This window comes from Ciconia boyciana, chromosome 3 (assembly GCF_034638445.1).
Source record: "Ciconia boyciana chromosome 3, ASM3463844v1, whole genome shotgun sequence".
NCBI lineage: Eukaryota > Metazoa > Chordata > Aves > Ciconiiformes > Ciconiidae > Ciconia > Ciconia boyciana.
In genome coordinates this window covers 80,264,527-80,286,149 of record NC_132936.1, presented here as the reverse complement: position 1 = coordinate 80,286,149, position 21,623 = coordinate 80,264,527, and the positions used below count along the sequence as shown (strand labels likewise).

The 21,623-nt window shown below is 39.8% G+C and overlaps 1 protein-coding gene across 2 annotated transcripts in view; it reads right to left on the bottom strand.

The window, feature by feature from the left end:
- Nucleotides 1-18,740, bottom strand: part of KIF25 (kinesin family member 25) — a 43,065-nt gene extending 24,325 nt beyond the window's left edge. Inside the window, exons 1-7 of one of the 2 annotated variants that reach the window (XM_072856268.1) lie at nucleotides 18,632-18,740; nucleotides 17,715-17,780; nucleotides 13,574-13,690; nucleotides 11,532-11,670; nucleotides 6,372-6,475; nucleotides 5,047-5,135; nucleotides 3,478-3,520 (exon numbers count right to left, since the gene is read on the bottom strand). In XM_072856268.1, the coding sequence (XP_072712369.1) occupies nucleotides 3,478-3,520; nucleotides 5,047-5,135; nucleotides 6,372-6,475; nucleotides 11,532-11,670; nucleotides 13,574-13,690; nucleotides 17,715-17,780; nucleotides 18,632-18,706 (633 nt within the window). In that variant the 5' untranslated portion in view covers nucleotides 18,707-18,740. Of the gene's footprint in view, nucleotides 1-3,477; nucleotides 3,521-5,046; nucleotides 5,136-6,371; nucleotides 6,476-11,531; nucleotides 11,671-13,573; nucleotides 13,691-17,714; nucleotides 17,781-18,411; nucleotides 18,452-18,631 lie in introns of those variants that run through there. The other variant, XM_072856269.1, reaches the window with a different exon arrangement.
- Between the last annotated feature and the right edge of the window lie 2,883 nt (nucleotides 18,741-21,623).

The window sequence follows — 21,623 nt, the reverse complement described above, 5'->3', positions numbered from 1 at the left end:
CCTCTAGCTGGGGACGGTGATAAGCAACTGGGGAGCGATAATGTCTCCAACTGCTATAGCTACACCCATCTGATCTATTACAAAATTATCTCCCAAGAAAAGGAGGGTCTTGTTAATCCATGTTTTCCCAGTCCTATCTTGAAGAAACAGCAGAATCTTGCACCTTCCCTGATATTCAGAGCAGCCTCTTTGCCATCCCCCTTTTCTCAACTACTCACAAGTGAAAACTTTCTCAAAATGATTTGAAAGGAATTAATCATTTAGAGGCAGCCAGTTTCTTTTCTCTGTGACAAAGGAAGTTGAATTCAAGCATCACTTCAGGTATTAGGCTAGGGCAGGTGCCTCAGGTGCCTATGCAGTGGTGGAGAGAGACAAACATATTTAAAGTTTAATTCAGATCTTAGGTGAATGACTTTACCTCTGGAGGTGGCTACTTTTCTTCAGCAACCAGAGGGGGAATCTGGAGTGATTAGGCAGCTCATTTAAGTGTCCACATTTGGCGTTGTGAATCCAAATTAAAACATAGCTAGTCATTCAAATATGACACCTATATTCACTAGTGCACACAGCACACCCTGCCAGAGATGGATGGAATTACAGAAAAGCAGCAAGTGTCAGAAATCACAGAACAGCTAGAGGCGGGAAGGGACTTACAGAGATTGTCGAGGCCAACCCCCTGCTCTGAGCAGGGTCAGCTACAGCAGGTTGTCCAGGACCCTGTCCAGTCACGTTTTGAGTATCTCCCAAAGACGGAGACTTCACACTCTCTCTGGGCAACCTGTTCCTGTGTTTGACTGCCCTCACAGCTTCTCATGTTTAAGCTGAGTATCTCAGTTTGCACCATTCCTCCTTGTCCTGTCACCACCAAGAAGATTCTGAGCATTCAGTACCTCACCTACTCATTTTCTCAGGTAGTGACAATATCAGTACTGCTCAATGTCCTAATCTATGTGGAGTAGTTCAACCTGATGTGTAGTGTGTACCCACTCTCCACCATTATTGCACAACAAGCCTCAGGAGAAAGGCTCAAACAGTTGTTAGCACTATGCTGAGGAGCTGGACATACACAGAAAAGCAAAAAGAAAACTTAAAAAAATCTTAAAAGTAGCTCAAAAACTGAAATGAAATACTCTTCTGTACATCCAGTAAAATCAAATCCTAAGCCTTTTTTAGACTCAGAATCAGAATAATGATTCTCTAGGCAAGATCAGCAAGATTATAGAAAAGATCTCGTCTTTTGAAGAATGATATGAATCTCTAAATAAACAAAAGAAAAAAAACACTCAAAGACTAAATGGAATTCACGTAGTCTCAGTCTCACAAAAAGATACACAACCATTCTGTCCAAGTGTCAGTTCTGCCTGTCTATAGACAGTTTGAAGGAAGTCTTAACACAGCTTCTGACAGAAGAGAAGCAAAGCTACTTTATACTGCAATTTCTGTTGTGGGCTTTCACTACAAGACAGATGTTTTCCCTATTCTAGTTATAACATGACAAAGTTGTAGCATAGATGAGACAGATCAGCATATTACTAGAGCTCCAGTCCAATCCAGGAACAATGTCAAGCTGAAGCTTGTCTAGAAGATCCAACCATAGTTTCCGATACGTATGCTGGACTGCATTGTGACTGTGGTTCTCAAATGCTTTCTAACGCACGTTAGCTCTACAATGATCATGGCAGAAAACTGCCTGGTTATGTTACACATATAAAGTATTTTCAAGGAAAAATCTGGAAAGACAGCCATGATCTAAAAAGCAAAACTAATAAACTCAGCACCTCTATCACAGACAGTCTTCCTTCACCTTGATCTAAAATTTCTTTAAATCATAAATACTTGTCTGGAAAATGGTGAACTTGTTTCCAGAAATAGGAGCTTTGACTGTGTTGCAACTAAAAGCTCAATAACAAATCAAACCCCATAATTTTATCTGAAAATTGCATGTTTATCCTAGCCACAAGCGTAACACCTTCAGCTGTTAAAAGCAAAATAAGCAGGCAATAAACATTGTTTTCCTTTACTGCTGTTAGATTAGTCTAAATTGACTGCTTTTTGTAAAAAGTCAGTTGTACTTTTATCCTCCCTCATGAACTTGGATGCTTTAAACAAAAATATTTATTTTTTCTTAAAAAAATTCACATTAAGAAAATAACACAAAGACTTAAGGTGTTTGATCAAAATTACAAAGCATTTTAACCAAATAAATGTCAAGACAAACCAATAAAACATTTGAAGTCAATGTTGTGTGTTCCAAAACCAAGAAGTTAGTATCTTGCAAATTTCATTTTACAATCAAGTCCATGCATACACTTATTTTCCTGGAATATTTCATAAGGACTTTTAAACATGAGAACAGGTTAGTATATTGAAGGTTACCAGGTCACTTTTTCACACGAACTAAAACTCATTAATTGGCATAAGCAAGCAGACACGGCTTTGCCTGTAAACATATAGATACTGTAATATATCAGATATCTCTATGAAATAATCCAAAACCTAGATATTATCTAATTTCATCTTCATGCAATAAAATTTAACAGGTCAGAAATGGTCATGGCATTTTATAGCACAATAAATGGGTCATGGCATCCAGAATACTACATCTACCATTACAGATCCCTGTTTTTTATCTCCTGACTTATGTACTCTTTCTCAGCTGACTCTTCATGTGCTCCATTAGTTTCCTAACTGCATATATATATACACCTAAGTATCCACTTTATGCAACTGAGATCTACCTAATGAAGCTATAATTTGGGAGATTTAAATGCATAACATACTGTAGGTCACTTCAGCAATATTTTAAGCACTATACTATAGAAGATAATTTGGCTAATCACCTTGTAAGTAACAGTGAGCAGCCAACTAAGAACTATGGCAGCTAAGAAAATTAAAACCCAAGTTAATACTTTGACCTTAGCTCACACTACTGTGCCTTTTTAAATTTTATATCTTGGTAATGGCCTCAATTAATGCTGGAATGTCACCTGGATTTGCAACCTCAATGCTCATTCTCCTTCCTCTGATTGATCTAAGCCAGGACTCTTTAACATGCTTGACTGCAGTACCACGTAGGTTGTTGTGGTTCATGAGATATATTTCTCTCCTAATGCATTAGTTGTGTTGCAATAATAAAATGAAATAGGCCTGACATAATTTTAGAAATAGTTACAGGAAATACAAGTGGCTCAAAGGGACTGACTGCAGGAAGTCTGCAGCGGTTTGACTACTACAAATGCACAACCTCTGGTTCATGGATGACTGCACCAACAGAAGCTCCAAGCTATTACTACTACAAAGAGTCAGGATGAAAATAGCACAAATCACCTCCTATTGCACCCATGGGTGATCAAAGCTGGGCACTGATTGACAAGAAAGTACCTAATTTTTTTTAAACCCCATGGTTCACATGTCCCTCTTATTTCTCCTTCCTAGCATCTGTGAATGTGCTTTTCAATTTCACCATCAAATACTCACATCATCAGCTGCATATGCCACTTTTTCTGAAAAGTTTCTTTGCCTGTAAGAAAAAAAAAAAAGCCAATAGGGGGAAAAAAGGTACCTTTCAAACCATAAACATTACATTTAGCTCAGGAAAGTCAACGCTCAAAATGTCTGTGAACTACACATTGTCTGAAGAGTACCTTTCAGAATTGCCATTATTATTGTACCCCATGTACCTACTAACACCACAGTTAATTGTGAATAAAAAACAAATTAAAGTGCAATCAAGCAAAATAATCTGCTTAAAACCAGAAAGTTAGAACAAGCTCAATTCAGACTAATTCACATGCAAACCATTCTATTACTTTGAGATTGTAATGTGAGCTTGTAACAAGAGGCATTCACTTTATAACATTAAAGTGAAGAACACCCTCTTTTTAGGTATTTGTCTCTGATCTTGCATCGATTACTAGTCCAAAAACTGACTGGGATTGCTGAGGTGTATAAATTCATTCATGTGTGTGTTTTGAGAATCAGTCCACAGTTTTACAACTAAGTTTTATTTAAATTACTTGTTGATATATTAAGAGAAGTTAGTCTTAACAATTATTTGTTTGGCCCAGTCCCTCCTGTTTTACACTGCAGTTCAGCACCTGACTGCACTATTCCATACAGCAACAAAAACAGTGAGTGGGTTCCTTCACAGGTATATGATAGCACAGGTTAATGCAAGTTTCCCCTTCAGGCTCTTTGAAAGTTCTTGTCTTCTATTTTTGATGTTGTTTTAATTAAAATAATTCTATGTTTTTTAAAGATTTGCCAAAAATTTATAAACTTTAAAACACTGAATGTACTCTTTTAGAACTACCAGCCAGCAAAAGTAAAATAAAGCTCCAGATCAGTTATTTATTGATAGGGCAAATGATAATTTTACTGGTTTCTAGCCATCCACCTAGTTTTCCCCTTCTTTCTTTGTTTGTGTATGTTTCAATCCCTACCTTCTTTCATGTTAGTCATCTATGGAGAATTCAGCTTGTTATAGCACATACTTGCATCTAATCCCTCTTTTTCTTTCGGATCTTGGAATGTTTTGACACTTCAGTTACAGTAAGTGTATTATAAATTAGGGATGCAGAGCCAAATTATACTGAAAATAGAATTACCAGTTTTTGTGCTGACAGCAAATCTGTTCTATAGCATTACAAAACAACTGTAATGCTGAGTGTGTTTCTCTACCCACTACTTCTGACAGTTATTACATTACTGTATCCCAGAATTTGTATAGGATAATGAATATACTCTAAACTGATTGCAGCTGTGTTACTTCTGCCAAGCCAGGGATAATCCTGGCTTGGCAGAACAGCTATGGCTTTCTATTAGGTGGACATACTTTCAGACAAGGGGATGAGATTGGCTAAAGCCAATATAGCAGGAGAAAGAAAATAAAACAGCAATTAGTTTTTATAATACCATCGTCATCTCCCCACACACATAAAAACAGAAAAATCAAGAACACAGTTGTTCTCACACACATATAACTGCTGTTTTCTCTGTATACTAATTATGAATCAGCTAAGAACTAATGCAGCCAAAATAAATTACCTATCTTGTGACATCAAATGTCCAGCAGCAGTATCAAAAGGTAGTAATGGTCGGATCCTGCAGTGGACTCTGATATTTCCTCTCAGTTCCTAGGGTTAGAATATTAAGATGTGTTTAACACAAACTACCACAGAGGATAAATAGACTGGAATCTGTGAAGCAGACAAATGTGTTTAAGAAAGCAGGTGTTTACAACAGCACAGCCTTAGACTCTGTGGAGGGAAAAATAGTATCAATATTGCCTTGAGAAGTTAGGAGAAAGTACTTGAGGAAGTATGAACTCTTCAGAGCTCTGGAAAGGTGTAGCCCCCTCTAGTCCATATACGGGGAAGAAAAATAAAGGCTTTCAATCTGAGCCACTTTCCCCTCTTCAGTCTCCTTTCTCTTTACTTGAGCTTCTTCAGAGCCTGTATTAACTCAACAGACAAGATTACACACTCCGCTTCTCTTCCACCAGCCCTGAGGAAGATGTGGAATATAAAACATTTTGTACCTTTTCCTCTCCACTGTGTGTTCATATATGACCAAAAAGCCAGTAACTGTTTTTTCTCTGTGGGCTGTTTCAGACTTCAGTTTATCTAACCTGGTGTTTTTCCTTCCTTTTTATTGGTGATCAGTTCTTCTCATTTTGTATTAGTGAAAACAGCTTGCTGTGATGGCTAGTGACCACTGGCATTAACTCCCCGCTGCTTTGGGGAACATCTTTCTAGTAAACTGCAACACAAGGCAGAGTTTGGAAGGTAAGTACTTTTTAACAAAGAGCTTCATTTTCCCAGGTAGAAAAACTTAAAAGAATTTTGTTTGAAGGTGGCTTGTGTTTCTAAAAATCAGGTCCTGAATCAGGCAACCCAAAACTAGTCATTTGGGGGGTGGGCAGGAAAAGTAAAGTTAAAGTACAAAAAGGAAAAAAATTAATCCCAAACCATCACTAATGGCTGAGCAGGATACAGCTAGATATATTTGGAAAAATAAAAGAAGACCACTCTGCAATTTCAAGTTAATAATTTTAAGAATTCTAAAACAATTTCAGAAGTGCAGATTTAGAGAACAGGATGAAGAAACTCAAGTTTTGTTCACTATTCAAAATGGATGGTAGTCCTCAGTGCAATATGCTCCAGGAGTGCATTTGGAAGATGCTTGTGTAAAAAGAATGGGCTGGGGCTTATTGTAAGACAAATGTGCCTCAGCAAAGAAATGCATTGTATATAGACAGCTGGGTGAAGTGATATATCCATGAAAAGTATATTCATTAGTTTTATTGGCGAGGAACTTATGGGCATAATTACAACAAAATAAGAAAGTGTTCTGTCATTAAAGATACTTACAACTAAGCTGTTATGTAGAGCTCTCCTCTTTTGCTTTTCTTTCTCATATCTCTCTGTCACCTCTTGTAAAGACTGCTCAAGATCAAAAGCTTTTATCTGAAACACTGGAAGAAGAAAGCTGTTTCAAAGACCTAAATTCTGTGACTTTACAAGATGAATTTTCCAGTAGCACCTCATGAAATATAAGCATAAACCTTTTCAACTTCTACCAAACTTAAATTAGGAGGGTTAGTTCCTGATTTACTAGACACCTCTGAAAAATCCCATCATACTTCTTGCTATGAAATGGCTAGGCAAAGTTACAGATAATTACCACAGGTATACATGTGAAATCTTGAAAAACAATCAAAAAGACAAGATATTTAAAGGCAGTTCAAACGTGTCCATTTAGTTAGAGGAATGTTATCTGTCAGTGAAGCCTGAAACCTAAACTTGAATCAACCTGCTTCTGGATGGGGCTGTCACTTGCAAGGCTCATGCCATATTTGCAGATTATTAGATTCATGCCAGATAACTTTACAAGAAGTTAACCTATCGTTTATCCTCAGCCTCATTTACAGTGCTACTAATCCTGTAAAACAGGTACAAGGTTCCCCTTTAAGATAGGTGCACTCGCTTCATGGGTAGGATTTCATAAAAAAAGATTGATCTTTTGAACCCCAAGGAGTCTCCTTCACAAAACTGAGGAGAGCAATATGAGTCATTATAAAAGCCTTCTAACTTCACAAATGGTTTTATTTCAGCCCAATTACATTAACACTGAGCAGGCCTAAAGCAAACATACAGCCCAGAAGGCACATAATGTGACTGTAAACTTGTGTATAAAGCAAGCTTTTAGGAACCCCAGTGGGATATCAATCTCCCCAGAAATTAGTGAGCAGTCTGAAGATGTAGAGTAGCAAGCAGTCAAAACCATGGTCTGAGAGCTGAGTAGCAGGATGGCCACCAGCCGCAGTATGTACTACCTTATAAAGGAAGGAACAGACTTAAAATCTCAGCATGTCGCACACATGATTTACGCTCTCTGGTATAGACTAAAAATCAGATTACTTCAAGGGACATTTGTCTACACTAGAGATTTCTCAGATCTTATTTTTGTAATACCCACGCTGTTGACCTCCAGCTCATAATGCTTCTCCACAAGTGCATGCATGCAGGGGAAACATGACGTTAACAGTTGGGGAATCAATGTCTAGGAGTTTCACTAAGAAAAATCCTTTTCTTGCATCCTGTATGTGGAGTAACATAGTATGCCTTAGTTTGGAGAATCACATGCAAATATATTACAATAAATTGTCAAAAGTGACTCTTACACTCACTGACAGCTAATCATGCAGTATTTTTCAAAATGTGAGGTTGGAATCCATTGAATATTTAAGTAATCTCCATAATAAGTATCTTAATTTATAAATTTGTGTACACATAAACTTTCAGTTCTTGAAGTCTCTTGAATAAGCAGTAAAGTTAGCAATAGGTGCTAAGGGTACTCTTCCATTCTTGAAAGAAAAAAAAAATTTACTAGTTTGTTTCAATATTTAAGTGGTCTCTTCATGAGGACTGTGAGAAGCCTACTGGACAGTTTCAGTTAACTTAGGCCCTAATTACTCAAATTTTTTTTTCTAAGTAGCCCTCCTATGATGAAGATGACTGTGAAAACAGAAATCAACTTTGGGGCTTCCTAATTTGACACCAGGGCTTTGAGCAGACAGGTGAAGGACTGTGATCTATAGAAAATGAGTCAAGTTGTTGCATTTAGCAGACAATATTTTGATATTTGTAAGAGTGAACCATCAGTTTTAATGTCCATCTTCTGTAAAGCTTTATGTGCAGCACAGAAAAACTTCCCGAATAGAAGCTCCACAGAACAAGTTTCCTAATGTATAAATTATTTCTGAACTTTGAATTTCTCTAAAAGTGGAGCTATACAGTTATAAACATTTTCTTAACATTTTCCTAGTTTTCTGCTTGGCATCAGGTGCAAGCTATTCGGAAGTTACGTTTTCATCCATAACCTAGGGGAAGCCACTGGGTGCATCTGTTTTAAAATACTAATATAGCACTCTTCATTATTCAAGAGAAGTAATCACTACATGCCTGCAGCCATTATAGACATCCCTTTCCCTCATGCTTTGCCCATCTCATCGACCTATACAGAAACTTTCTGGGAGCTGGGAATGCTGATTTTTCTGTTTAAACATCACTGAGCACAGTTAGGATCTTCATCGATAATCAGACTAACAGTTGTAGAAGAATGATGGCTTGCAAACATGTTCAGGATTGTAATGTTTCTTTAATTGACAGTCCTGGTTAAGGAGCTTTCCATTCTCTCCCATTCAGTGCTGCACCAGACCTTCTGCTGTGCTCGCACAACTGCTTCCATGGTCATGTGGAGGTCTAAAAGCAATCCTTCTTGCTGAGTAATTTCTGCCCTGGATCAGCTCCCCGATCTGTTTTGTGGGTGGTCACACAAACAGTTATACCAGCATAACGGAAAGGTTCATGACAAGGACATGAACAACAGGAGCAGGATAACCTAGCACAGCCACAGCCTAGCACAGATGTGGATGTGTAGCTGTCCCCATAGTTCCCTGGGGTTTTTAATGTTACTTTCCACACTAGATTCCAGTATAAAAGGAGGTCAATCTGACCATGCCTTCTAGGATAAGCAGCTATGATGTCATAGACTTAATTCCAAAACTTCTTTTGAATTCAGCTGTGTTTTATATCCTGAGCTATAGCATTATTGGGCTGCTGCAATATTTCTGCTGCTGGATCCAAGGTCCCTCTTCTCCTCCCCTACTCTACACTAAGAAGGAAAGGCTTTCCAAAGGCAGCTGAGCTGGTGAGGCTCTGCTGTCAAGTTGAGGGGAAAAGATGATGGTAATTCACATTCCACAAATACAAGTCATCAGCACAGTGCAGAGCTCAGCTTTCTCAAAGAGGAGCACAGCACATAAGCGCTAGCATACGGGCAAAGTGGGAAATAAGCTCCTTACTCAATTTTTCCTCTTCTCCACCCCAGAGAGAAAGTGTCCTGGAACCACAAAGGATATCTAAGTCACTGGGCTACAGCAGCTTTCACAAAATCTGTCAGTAACCTGCAGCAACTCCTCTGTCACATATTCACTTGGACGGATTTTGCTCCTTAGTACCCGCCACTTTGCCAACCAGTGAGAACAGTGGTTTCCCTCCCTCTGAAAATATGTTCTGCATGCACAGATACTGTTGTTTCCTCTTTCTGATAATACCTGCATGGTGAAGCAATCTAAAAAGTCATCTTAAATTTTTAGAAATTCCTACCCTTCCAGAAATCTGCTGAATTACTGTATCTGCCTTCGTAGTATCATTTGGAGTCAGGTGGCCAGTATTTTTTGCTAAAATGATAGCAGCTTTGTTTATCAGGGAAACAGGCCTATAACAAAAGAAAAATGGGCACTTCTCTCTTTTATGAATTACTGCTATTTAAATTTCAGTGGGAAAGATGGCAATAGCCTGGTTTTCAGGCTGTGAATAAATATTTCTAAGCAAAGGACTACTCAGTTATTACTGGAAAGTTTTATAGTTTGCTGCATGTCAACTACAGCCTTGAAATTAACCTACTTGAATGTTTCTTCTATAATTCTCTCCCTCATTTTCAATCTCTGTTTTAGGATTAAACTGATAACATATATTGTCTCCAGTATACATACTTTGGGCTTTCTGTTTACAAAAGATTATATGTAATTTAAGGATGGCAATTCTGACTGTCATATTTAACCTTAACAATAGAATCTCCATCTAAAACATTTGACAGAGAACCAAAAAATGGCCAAATTAAAAACATAAGTCATCCACCTAAGTACCAACACACTGTTTTGTTATAGGCAAGGAAGCTTCTCCTGGTTATGATTTCATAGAACAATGCACCACAAAGTGCAAATTGAGAACAGTCAACAGGAATTTGCAAGGCCTCATAAGGAATATTTACTGTTTATTTACACCACAACAGCTCAAGTGCCAAATCCAACCTCAGATCTGTTCATTTAGCCCTCCTGGTTCAATAAGGGGAACATTCACCTTTATCCAGGGTTAATTTTCCACTTTGTTTTTTTCTGTTTTAAAGACAACTTGATTAAGCATTTTCTCTACAAGGATTATTGTCTGTAATCAAATCCATTTTAATCATAACTTAGTACATAACATACAGGAACAAGTTCTGCAAACACCCATCACTGAGAATGCTGTTTGTTGCTATTGACATGAGTAGTCCCATCAGAATCAAATCAGTCCCAAAATTAAATATTTCAACCAAAAGGTAAAGCAGGGGAAAAAGGTACCTTTTAAATGTCAACACATGGATATCAGAGCATCACCCCGCGACTCTGATTATAAATTTGTGTATTTGTTCTTAGTTCATCAGGCTGCTAAGCTTCAAACAATTTAAGCTCTGTGGGTGCCATGTGCTTCTCAGGCCTAGTAGGAGCTCCACCAGAATCAAGGACATTGAAAGCAGGTGCAGAGATCCATACTGAGAGACCCAGGTGTAGGACCAATGCACTTAGTCCTCAGTGATGAGGGCAGAGTGCCACTGCACTGCAGGGTCTGCTTTATATGTACACATGAACAAGGAAGGACCTGAATTCTGAAACAGTAGTCCATATGGTGTTATTATCTACAGTCTAGCGAGTGGAACTGGTTTTGATTTGGAAGTAAACTTTTCTCCATAAATACAAAGAAATATTAAAAATCCAGTCTGTCCTAATTTCAGACAGTATCTTCAGAAATCTCTGAAATCACCTGAGTGCTTTTCTGGTACAGTCAAAAGCAGACAAATTTCAGCTAAAGCAACACATTCTTTATTCAGCTATTCTAAAATAGTCCAGATAACAAGCCTGAGAACTTCAGATTAAAAATGTTATAGCTGAGCCAACTGAGCAGTCTAGTAGCAGCTGCAATCAACACAAAAGCTAAATCCAAATTATCAGTCATAACCTCTGCAGAGTTACTTGTACTCTTTCTAACACTTCAGAACTCCTTGATGATCTGACATCAAACAAAAAACAAGTGCTACAATTTCAGTGACACGTTTCTCAAAAATCACTCAACCTTTCAATGTTACTAACATTTAACAATGACATTGTTGATGTTACATGTTTAAAATATAAGTACAATGAGCCTTACTTTGCATTGCTTCATTTTGCAGCTGTATCCCTTGGACTGCTGTCAAAACTTGGTAAAGATAAGTCTTGCTTTGACGCTGAAAGTCTTTTGAAATCTCAAGAGCAAATGAATGGAGGCTCTTCAGGTCTTGCTTAAGCCTCTTCTCAGCAAGAAGAAAAAATACGTTATAAAGATACAAAAACAGCAGTTAAGGAATAATCAATATAACCACAACACAATTATGGTGAGATATCACAGTCAGGAAGAACCCTTTACTTGATGAAAGGAAGTCTTCAGGAGTCTATCTTACAGCATGTTTAGAGAAGGATCCTGCAAGATATTTAGCAATGTCATTTCCTAAAGACTTCAGCAAGACTTTATGGATCCTTACCATCTTATGGTACATACTTTGACCATAACACAGCTTCAGGTATAACAAAGTCTTTCATATTTCATCAAACAAAAGTAAGTGTGAGTGTGTGTGTGTTCTGTCTACTTATAAGACATATCCAGAATTAGCCATGAAAAATCGTGATCCGTAATCCTTACTGCATGCATTTTCCACACCTGGATCAGGAGGTATTTGCTAAGCTTCACTCTAAGTCATTTCTTAAATAAGCCAGTTCTATGGCTTCCTATGAGAATAGACGTATTTTGAAAAGATCAGAAACTTTTATTGTTCAGAAAAGTATCTGTATCATGGATAAAACTCAGCAGAACATACATGATGAGACTTTTAAATGTTTATAAGAGCAGCTTATATTCACTTAAAATTCCAAATAAAGTAAAAACAAATTGACCTGCTTTTAGGATTAGTAGACTTGACATTTAAGTCTTGGAATGAACATGTAAAGCCATCTGTAAGATGAACTTAATACCTTACCTCACAGAAGTACTATGACGTTTCATTAGTCAGCCTGGTACAAAGTGTCACATATTTCATGACATTTTATTTTTCCAACTGTGGTACTGACCTTGAATTAATCGACTAGTTTCAATGATAAAACAGTAATCTAAACTAAAGGGAGAAAATCACTGCATTTCTCACTCTCAAAAGCCACAGAATATAACTGGGAAGAAATAATTTTGTTTTTATTACGGGTATAGGATTACCATTAATCTAGACTTTTATTTGGAGAGCTTTGCTCTCTCCTAACATTCATTGATCTGTGATAGCAAACCATCTCAATTCCCCTGGTATTGTATCACAAGCAGTTCTGCCATTCTAGCTAACCTAAAATGTAAAACAACACCACAAAATTTACTGAGCAGAATCACTGTAATTAGACTAGAACAGCACAGTTCACTTGGAAGGGACCTACAATGATCATCTAGTTCAACTATGCTACAATAAAGCTACATCCTTCTGCCTGTTAAGAATCAGATTTCTTTCCTGAGATACTTTTCAGTCATTTTATGTAGGCATTCAGTGCTGCCCTGAGAAAAGCTGACATTGTTAGTGTCCCTAAAAAGAAGTCACTATTCTATAGCATAACTTAAGGAATAAGTACTTAAACAAAGGAAGACATTATGGTACTGCTACTGGGAGAACAGTTCCAGTCTCTTTGATGCAAAAATTAAGACAACCTGAGTGAGCATACAGCAAACGACTCCCTCTTGTGAGGTCCGCCAGAGCAGAACTCTTTATGAAATCAATGGAGCTTTCCAATGCTTTTTTAAAGGGTCTGCCTATCTGGTTAAAGTATATCACAATTATTGTTTTTTAGGGGATCTCTATAAGATAGCCAAATCAGGGATTGCAAAGTTTTGATTACAAAAATATCTAGCTCAGGTATTGATAGCAGCCTATACATAAGATCTTGGAGCTCAGGAGCAGCCACTTTTACCAGCTTCTCAGGTGACTTTGCAGCCTATGCAACAAAACCACTATAAATTTTGAGCTAACTCAGGCATTGCTACACTTCACTGCAAGCACTGCTGTGAATACAACAAAGCCACAGATCAGGTTCATATCTGACCATTTTCTGGGTTTTACTATATTTGATAAGCATGTAAATATTTAGGGCATAGGTTACGCCTACATTATTACTAAATGCCTTTACCTTTATTGCTCCATGCAGCTGGGTTACAACAGAACTCCTCTGCAATTTCTGCTGCTGGCCATGAGCAGAGTAGAGCTGCAATACTTCATTAGTGCTTCTGCCAGCCAACCCTTGATACTGTTTAAAAAAAAAACAAACAAAACACCTAAAAATCACTTCAAAGTGCTTATGTTTTCTGTTGCATTCTGTCCCCTTTATTCCCATAAACATTTGTAACTCAACTGTCTGATTACATGTGATGTTGTAAATACATAATCTCTTTGCTTTTACCTTTTTCTGAGTCATGTGGAGGATAACCTCGAGGCTAACAGCACAATATTCTACTTCCTTAGGGTGGTAAACCTCAGCATCAGCATACTAGAATGCTTTCGCACTTCCTGAAACCCCTTACTTATGCTTAGTGGATCTAAATGGTTAAAACTCTGCCTTCACTTAAGGAAAAGGGATGGTTACGTAGCTGGCTTAAGTGTCTTCCAGTAACTACGTTTAATGGAGAAAGCTCTCTGAAAGGACATGAAGCAGAACGAGGACGCACATACACCTGTGTTAACTGCTAAAGTCCTGAAGGAGCTGGTAACACACAGCCCCCAACTTAGTGTTTATCTCTCTAGCTTCCTGCCAACACTGACTCCATTACATTCAGGAGAGTTGCAATGGTGCAAAAGTGTCCCAATAAAGCATTAAGCTAGGTCTTCAAGAGATCAAAGCAACCAAAGCAATTTTTAAAGGATGTGGAGAAGAACGCTTTCTAATAATTTAAAATCGCCTATTATGCAAAAACAATTTTTGTGGCCAAGTTTTTTTTGAGATGTTGAAATCAAAAGGAAAATAGAAATAGTGAAACTTTAAATATTTACAGGCAAGAACACAAAAAAGAAATCTCTGTAGAGTACTTGTGAAATTCTGCAATATGACAGAATCTGTATTATATTAAACACTGCATTTTCGTCATTTACTGGCAGTCCTGGTGCTTAAAATGAGCTGCAACTTCTTCAACTACTTTCCCCTGCAACCTCTTGACATCTATCATTCCTTAACCAGTACTAATAGCCTCTTTCCTTATTTTTGGAATGCACTTGTCTCTAGCACAGCCTTATTTCCTACTTTATTCAGGCCATAAATTCTGTGACTGCAGATCCCTGTTATTTAAATTAACAGAGCATAGAAGAGTACAACGACATGAAAGAGCTAAATCTACTCACATAATGGGTTTGATTTAATCCCAATCATCTGATAATGATAGGTAAAAAGTAAACATTCAATTGCAATTTAACTTCAGATGACATCTGCAAAAACAACAATGCAATGTGCTGGAGCTGTTAGAATAAAGAAAGATTATATTTTCCAAGAAATGTACTTCACTTATCTAAACCAACCTTTTCATGTGGCCTTTTCACCTTCACAAAACATGCATCTTCTATTTACAAATACAACTGGAGGTCCTGCACAACTATACAACACTTTAGTACTAATATAAAAAGTTCTTACATGGAAAAGAAATAGCAAGAAGATATTATTTTAAAAGAACTCTCATTTTTTTGTTACAGGCTTTAAGATCCCAGAAATTGAGACTGATTCTATACAGTGTTCACGTGTTATTTTACTCTGAGGATTTTCAACTTACTCAGATGCAATATTTACAAACATGCTTGACAAAAATGCATAAAAGTAGCACACCAGAATTAGTATCTCTAATCACATGTGAAAAGTTAAGCATATATATAAGCAATTGCAGTACTCAAGCCTTATTGTTAAATAAGCTTAAGCTCGTTAAAACCTACTTTTAACATCTAATACGTTTTCCACCATCTGCACAGGTTCCCCCTGACTCCCCCGTTTTTCTCAACATGGACAATAAAAGCAGAATGGTGAATTCTACTTTCATTGCAGTGAACCTCTCATCACTTCCACTATCAAGTTTATCTTTATTGCAAAGGCTGCCTTGGTTTTCATGTTTTCTCCATTAAAATAGTTTTAGCATTCATCAGCGTTTTTTGTATACCAGAACTTGCAAATTTGTGCTCGTGCATGAAAGGCAAAAAACTGACTATAAAACTTTTTATAGACAGCTTTATTATAAACAGAAGTGAAACTGAACTACTTAATAGTGTTCTCCAAAGTGAAATCTCAGTTCTGCAATTGGATCCATTCTGGCAGACTTGGCTTTATGTGTGGAAGACAGCAGGATCAGGACCTCAAGGACTGCGAACAAAAGCAAGGGGCGTGCAGGTAGACAACCACATTTCCCAATAGGCAAAAGCAAGTCTACAGAGAAAGAATCTGACTTCTTATGTTCAACAACAACCCTCACAATATGCTGCTAGGATAATAATATACCGGGCTGCAGAAAACAGTGGCAGTGCTGATATTCGTGATCGTCTTAAGGATCTAAGCAAGGGAAGGTCTATAGCAAGAGATAACATTTTTATTAGACCGATGCAACCTATAGACAAACATCTACACTGCAAATCCTTATTTATGGCTATCCTCATAACTTTGTCTCCAAAGCTCCCTCACTCACTTCAGCCAAAACGAATCCAATTAGCTCTTACAAGTTAAGAATGAGACCTCTGTTAACCCTGGTCACTGTGACTGAACTTGTTACAGCTCAATCATTCCGGCAGCTCCACCAGCAAACCTGAAGGGTCAGTGATTGATAGCCAAGGCCAGTAGCTTTTTTCACCAGCATATCTGATGAAATATTGGAGATACGGTGCAACATTGCACAACCTTAAACTCATCTGATTAAAATTAGTACTCTTTTTAACAGAGACTCTTCAATTAAGGTAAAACTATTTCATGTTAGTGTAGCTCACGTTTTCAGATTGCTGGGGCAAATTAACCAAGGAGAAGCAAAAGTCTTTTAAGTGTCTTTAAATAACCGCCTGAATGGAAACATCAGCGTGAGGTTAATTGCAAAGTATTTCCACAAATCATTTGAGATTGTTTCTGACTGATGGTGGTAACACTGCCACGCTCCTCATGTGTCTGTAGGTGCTCTTATCTTCCAGCACATTTTGCAATAAACTGAAACAGTGCTGTATTTGGAAAATAAGGCTTCATTATCTAATACTCAGATAACTATTTCCTACATCTGATGCACCTTACTGACTAAAATAATTTCTTTCTTGTGTTTGTGAGAGTAAAAAAAAACAAAAACAGCTGAAATACTTAAGATTTTTGGTAAATATTATAAAGCACAACAAAAATAATAGAAACATTTTCTCAGAATCAATTACAGAATTCTTCTGTATACCTAGCAAAACTCATTTCAGATGTACCATCTGCTTCCAGTCAGGCTTTGAAAAATGTTAAACCCACTTTTATCCACAGGTGTTAACAAACCCACAGGGAGGACAAATGGCTTTCCTGAGGTCACCCAACCATTTAATGTTTCAGCCCAGATTAGAAACTCGTGGCCAACAGTCTCTATCACAACTAATACTCACAGCTGGCTCTAGTCTAGCAGCGTAGATCAATATCAAAAGATCTGTAAATCTCTGAAATCCTACCTTTGAAGACCCCAAACATTATCACAGGCTGCTCCTTCTTTCAATAATGGTCTACGAACAACATATCCTTCTGTAGAAGGATATAAGGAAATGAGGGCATCCAGTTGTTGCTCTATGCTCTGTGACTGACTTCTGCAACAGTACCTTGCTTCTTCTAGACAAGTGTAACACTGGTGCTATGAAGACATGCAATAGGGCATCTTTGGTAAGTCTACTCATAAAGAAATGTCTTTCCTGCACTCTATGAATAGCCCTTTTTAAAGGATCATCCTAATCGTGTCTAAAAGGTATTCCTTCAAAATCTACCCTTGTCTTTTAGGCAAACATTTTCCCTGCAAGCAGAAAGCAATATTCCATATTTAATGCTTGCAGAGTCGTTCCCTCAGTTCACTTTTGTAGATTTAAAACAATGAATACATTTAAATGTATGTCAAATTCTAGGTACTTAATCAGCCTATCGTTATCGCCAATTAAAAAAAAAAAAAAAAAAAGAAACGCTGAGCCTTAATCCCTTCATAGATTTCCCCAATGGGTAAAGAGTACAAAACCTGAAAATAGGAAGGCAGATTTCAGTATCTGTTTTTTCTATTTTCATAAGAATTCTGTTTGGAAAAACAAACAATAGTTACCTCTGCAAGTTTTAGATGAAGAGCAGCATTTTCAGTTTCCAGGACAACTATTCTTTCTTCTTTGGTCTAAGGAAAAAAACCACCCAAAACCACAAAAGTAAAAATGAAATAAATATGAGCCTGATGAACGTTACTTCATTATAATAGTTTTATTACATTCCTCTGTTTCTCAACCTTCCAGAATCAAAGGACTACCTACCCCCACTCTCCTCAGCACAATATTTGTCTACAAGCACATAAAAGTTAGGATAAACTCTTAATATTCCATGATTACCTGTATTTTCTGTCACTTCGCCTGCTTATGTAGGAAATGCACACATACAAAATTTTAACTGCTTTTGCTTTATAAAACCATCTCCTGGCGTTTTCCAGGTCACTAGAGAAGTGTTGTTTTATTTATTTATAAACAACCACATAAATTTCCATTCCCGCGGCTGCACTGTTAGGGATCTTCAACGGTGTCGCCGCAAGACGACTGCTCCCCGCAGGCGCTGCCTTCCGAAGGGGCCAGACGGCCACCCCGCCCGGCCACCCCGCCCAGCCGCCGGCGGGGAAGGCTGATCACAACCCTGAAACCTCATTTCTAACCCAGCCCAGGTGGAGCAGCCTCTCCCTCACATCAGGATGCCTGCCAAGTCCCCAGAGACTGTTGTATTTAGGATCCTCGCCTAAATTTTAAGCCCAGAAACACACTTACTTTTAACAGAAAGGGGCAGGAAAGGGGAGGGCCGGGCGAACCCCACCACCGCCCTCAGCGGGCCGAGGCGCTGCCCGTCGCCACGTGCCCCGCCCGACAGGCCCCGCCCCGCCCCTCCCCTCCTCCCGCCCCACCGCCGCCACGCAGGCCGGGGCGGCCCGGCTCTGTCCCCACCGCCCGCCCCTCGCCTCCCCTCCCGCCGCCGCGGCGCGGGGCTCACTCGCAAGCGCTGCTCCAGCTGCCGGAGGCGCTGCGCCCACACGGAGCCCAGGTCGAGCCCGCTCCGCGGCCGCATCGTCCTCCCCGCTCCCGCGCCGAGACAGAGCAGGGCCTCGCTCGGGCCCCCCACCCCCTCGGGGATTTAAATTGGCCAATGAGAAGTGCGGCTGGGGCGCCTGCCCGGCTGCCATGGTGACGGGACCCGCCTTCTTCCCCTCCCACCAGCGAGCGCTGCGATTGGCTGGGCGAGCGCCTCATGCGCGGCCCGCGCGCCGGCTCCGACCGTTAGCGGGGCTACGGCCGCGCCTGCCAGCCCCGCCCCCGCCGCGAAGCCGGCGGCAACCTGCCCGTGAGTGGCAGGGACGCCCACCAATCCTCTCGCAGTTGAGGGGGGTGGGGCGGGCCGAGGGCCCGGCTGTTAGCGGCGCCCGGGCGGCCGGTCAGGGAGGGGCCTCGGCAGCGCTGCCCGCCGGCCCGTACCGCATTGAACAGAGCGGTTAATGAGCGTGTTGTAACTAAGGGCTGGAGGCCGGCAGTGGTATCCCTCCATCTACAGCGTCACTTGGGATAAGTGGCCTCAAGGGGCCGAGGCCGAGGATTAGGGTGCAGAGTGCCGGCTCCCAAGGCTGCTGTAAGGCTAATGAAATAGTTCGCCTCAGAGCACCAGTTCCTGAGGCCGGGGGCGCATGCCCCGCGTTCAGGGTCAGCGGCCACAACAAAGGGCGAGGAGGAGGACAGAGCCTAGAGCTCCTATATTGGCTACAGGATTTCTCCCCTGAGCAGTTGGTCTAAGGCTGGAAAGGCCACAAAGAAGATTAAGGGATAGGAACATCTGTTACACGGGGTATGCTGAGGGTTGTTCAGCATGGAGGAAAGGCGGCTGAGGGGGATCTGATCAGTATGTATAAATACCTGATGGGAGACTATAAAGACGACTCCTCCATGGTGCCCAGTGACAGGACAAGAAGCAATAGGCACAAACTGAGACACATGAAACCCACTCTAAACCTAAAAAAACCAACTTTTTTTTTTTCTTTTTAGTGTGAGGGTAGTCAAACACTGGCACAGGTTGCCCAGAGTGGCTGTGGAGTCTCCACCCTTGGAGATACTCAAAACCCCACTATACACAGCCCTGGGCAAATGGCTGTAGCTGACCTTGCTTTCTAGATGATATGCAGAGGTCCCTTCCAACCTCAACTATTCAGTAACTCTGAACAAAGCCAGTGCCCAGGGCTAGTCTTAGGAGATGGACAGGTCCATCCTGCAAGCCTGCAGGTCCAGCTGGTGTGGGAGTCCTAAGAGGCTGCCCAAGACAGGAGCTACTCATTCAGGCTATGGCTGGAGGTCTTACACTAAAGTTTCCAAGGCCAATACGTGACATACGTTACTAATACTACTTAATGCTCTACTGTATTGCACTGAAAGATTAACATTATCTTGAAAGCAGTCTGAATACTATTTGGCTACTAAATGTGAAAGTATGCCAGATACAAACACGTCAGCTTGTTGGAAGTGGGAAATAACACTATTTTTGCACTACAAGGTTGGGTTTGTTTGGTTTTTTTTTTTTGAGAAACTGAAGCCAACATCATAATTACAGAGGAATCCAGTTCTGCAAAACAGCAGTCTCAAGTTACTGTCTACTGAACGTGGTGAATGTGCTGTCATACGGGCAGTAGAAAATCCAAAGGCATACAGCAGTGAATCTCTCCATGTTTGGCACAAGAGGGATAGCAGTCCTTTACAAATCCAGATACGGCCCATCTTTCACAGATCAAACCAAACATCTCTGTGCAGCTCTATCAACTGTCTTCCATGATACTGCAACTTCCTCCCATAAACTCTAGCCTCAGTTTTAAAAAAAACAAACTGACTGGAAGCCCCTCAGCAGTTCGTCCTTCTAACTAGTTCCACATTGGTGGAAAAATGAAAACTGACAAATGGATTTAGGATAAAAAAAGAGAGTTCCAAAGTACTGCAATACTGAGGATGTCAAGAGATGTTGGCACTAAGTAAGGCAGACAGGATTTTATCAACATCAGCTATTTTGGGGAGAATATTTTAGTAGCTTGGGGGTGTGTGACTCAATTCTTGACACTGAGCTGTGATTTTTACATGTAATGCTTATCCTGCAGCAGCAATCAAGTCAGAACAATGTTATTTTCCAACATAACTTCATCTCAGAAGGACCATCTCTGAAGTGTAACAGTTGATCTCTCCCCTACTGTGGGTTTTACCCACTATGAATGAGATTAAGAATCTGGTTTCTGTAGGCCGTAACAGAGAAGACAATTTACTACCACTCTGACTTTGAACTGGTAACCTAAAACTGAGCATCCCTGGACTACTCTTAGTCATTTCTCTATGCACACCTGAAAGTTGGATAGTACTGAAAGCTCAGTCCCATCTGTATGAAGAAAAAAAAAAAAAAAAAATCACAACATGATCTGTGACTCACCGTAACAGCAGCAATTCTCTTTTGGGAACTTCCTTCTATTTCCAGAGCTCAGGAGAAGTTGTTTGATGGGCAGGGAGCAAAACAGTCTGTCAGTGCGATCTAGGCAAGATGAAATAAAATCCAGCTATCTTCTGGAAATGCTGCAAGGCTGTATTCCAGCACGCCTTTTTACACTGCTTCTCTGCACTGAAGAATCTCATTTTTTTCCCCAAACTTCTACAAACTTGATCCTGTCTTCCCCCTGCAAATGCAGAGCCCTGCCTTATTACAGATCCTTCTGGGGAACTGGAGGGTCAGAAATTTAATGAAATTGCTTAAATCCACTCTATTTTACTCTATTAATTTTAGCATCAGTGAAATACCGTGGTGGATTATAAGTCTTAAGATACTACTAAGTAAGCATTGTCTTGAATACATCTGATGCATTTCACATTAACCCCAGTAGTGGAACCAACAAGACTAGCGAGGTCCCAGCTTCAGCATTCCGATACGAGTCGTCCATTACGGCACTCCAAAATGCAGTTACTAGAAACAA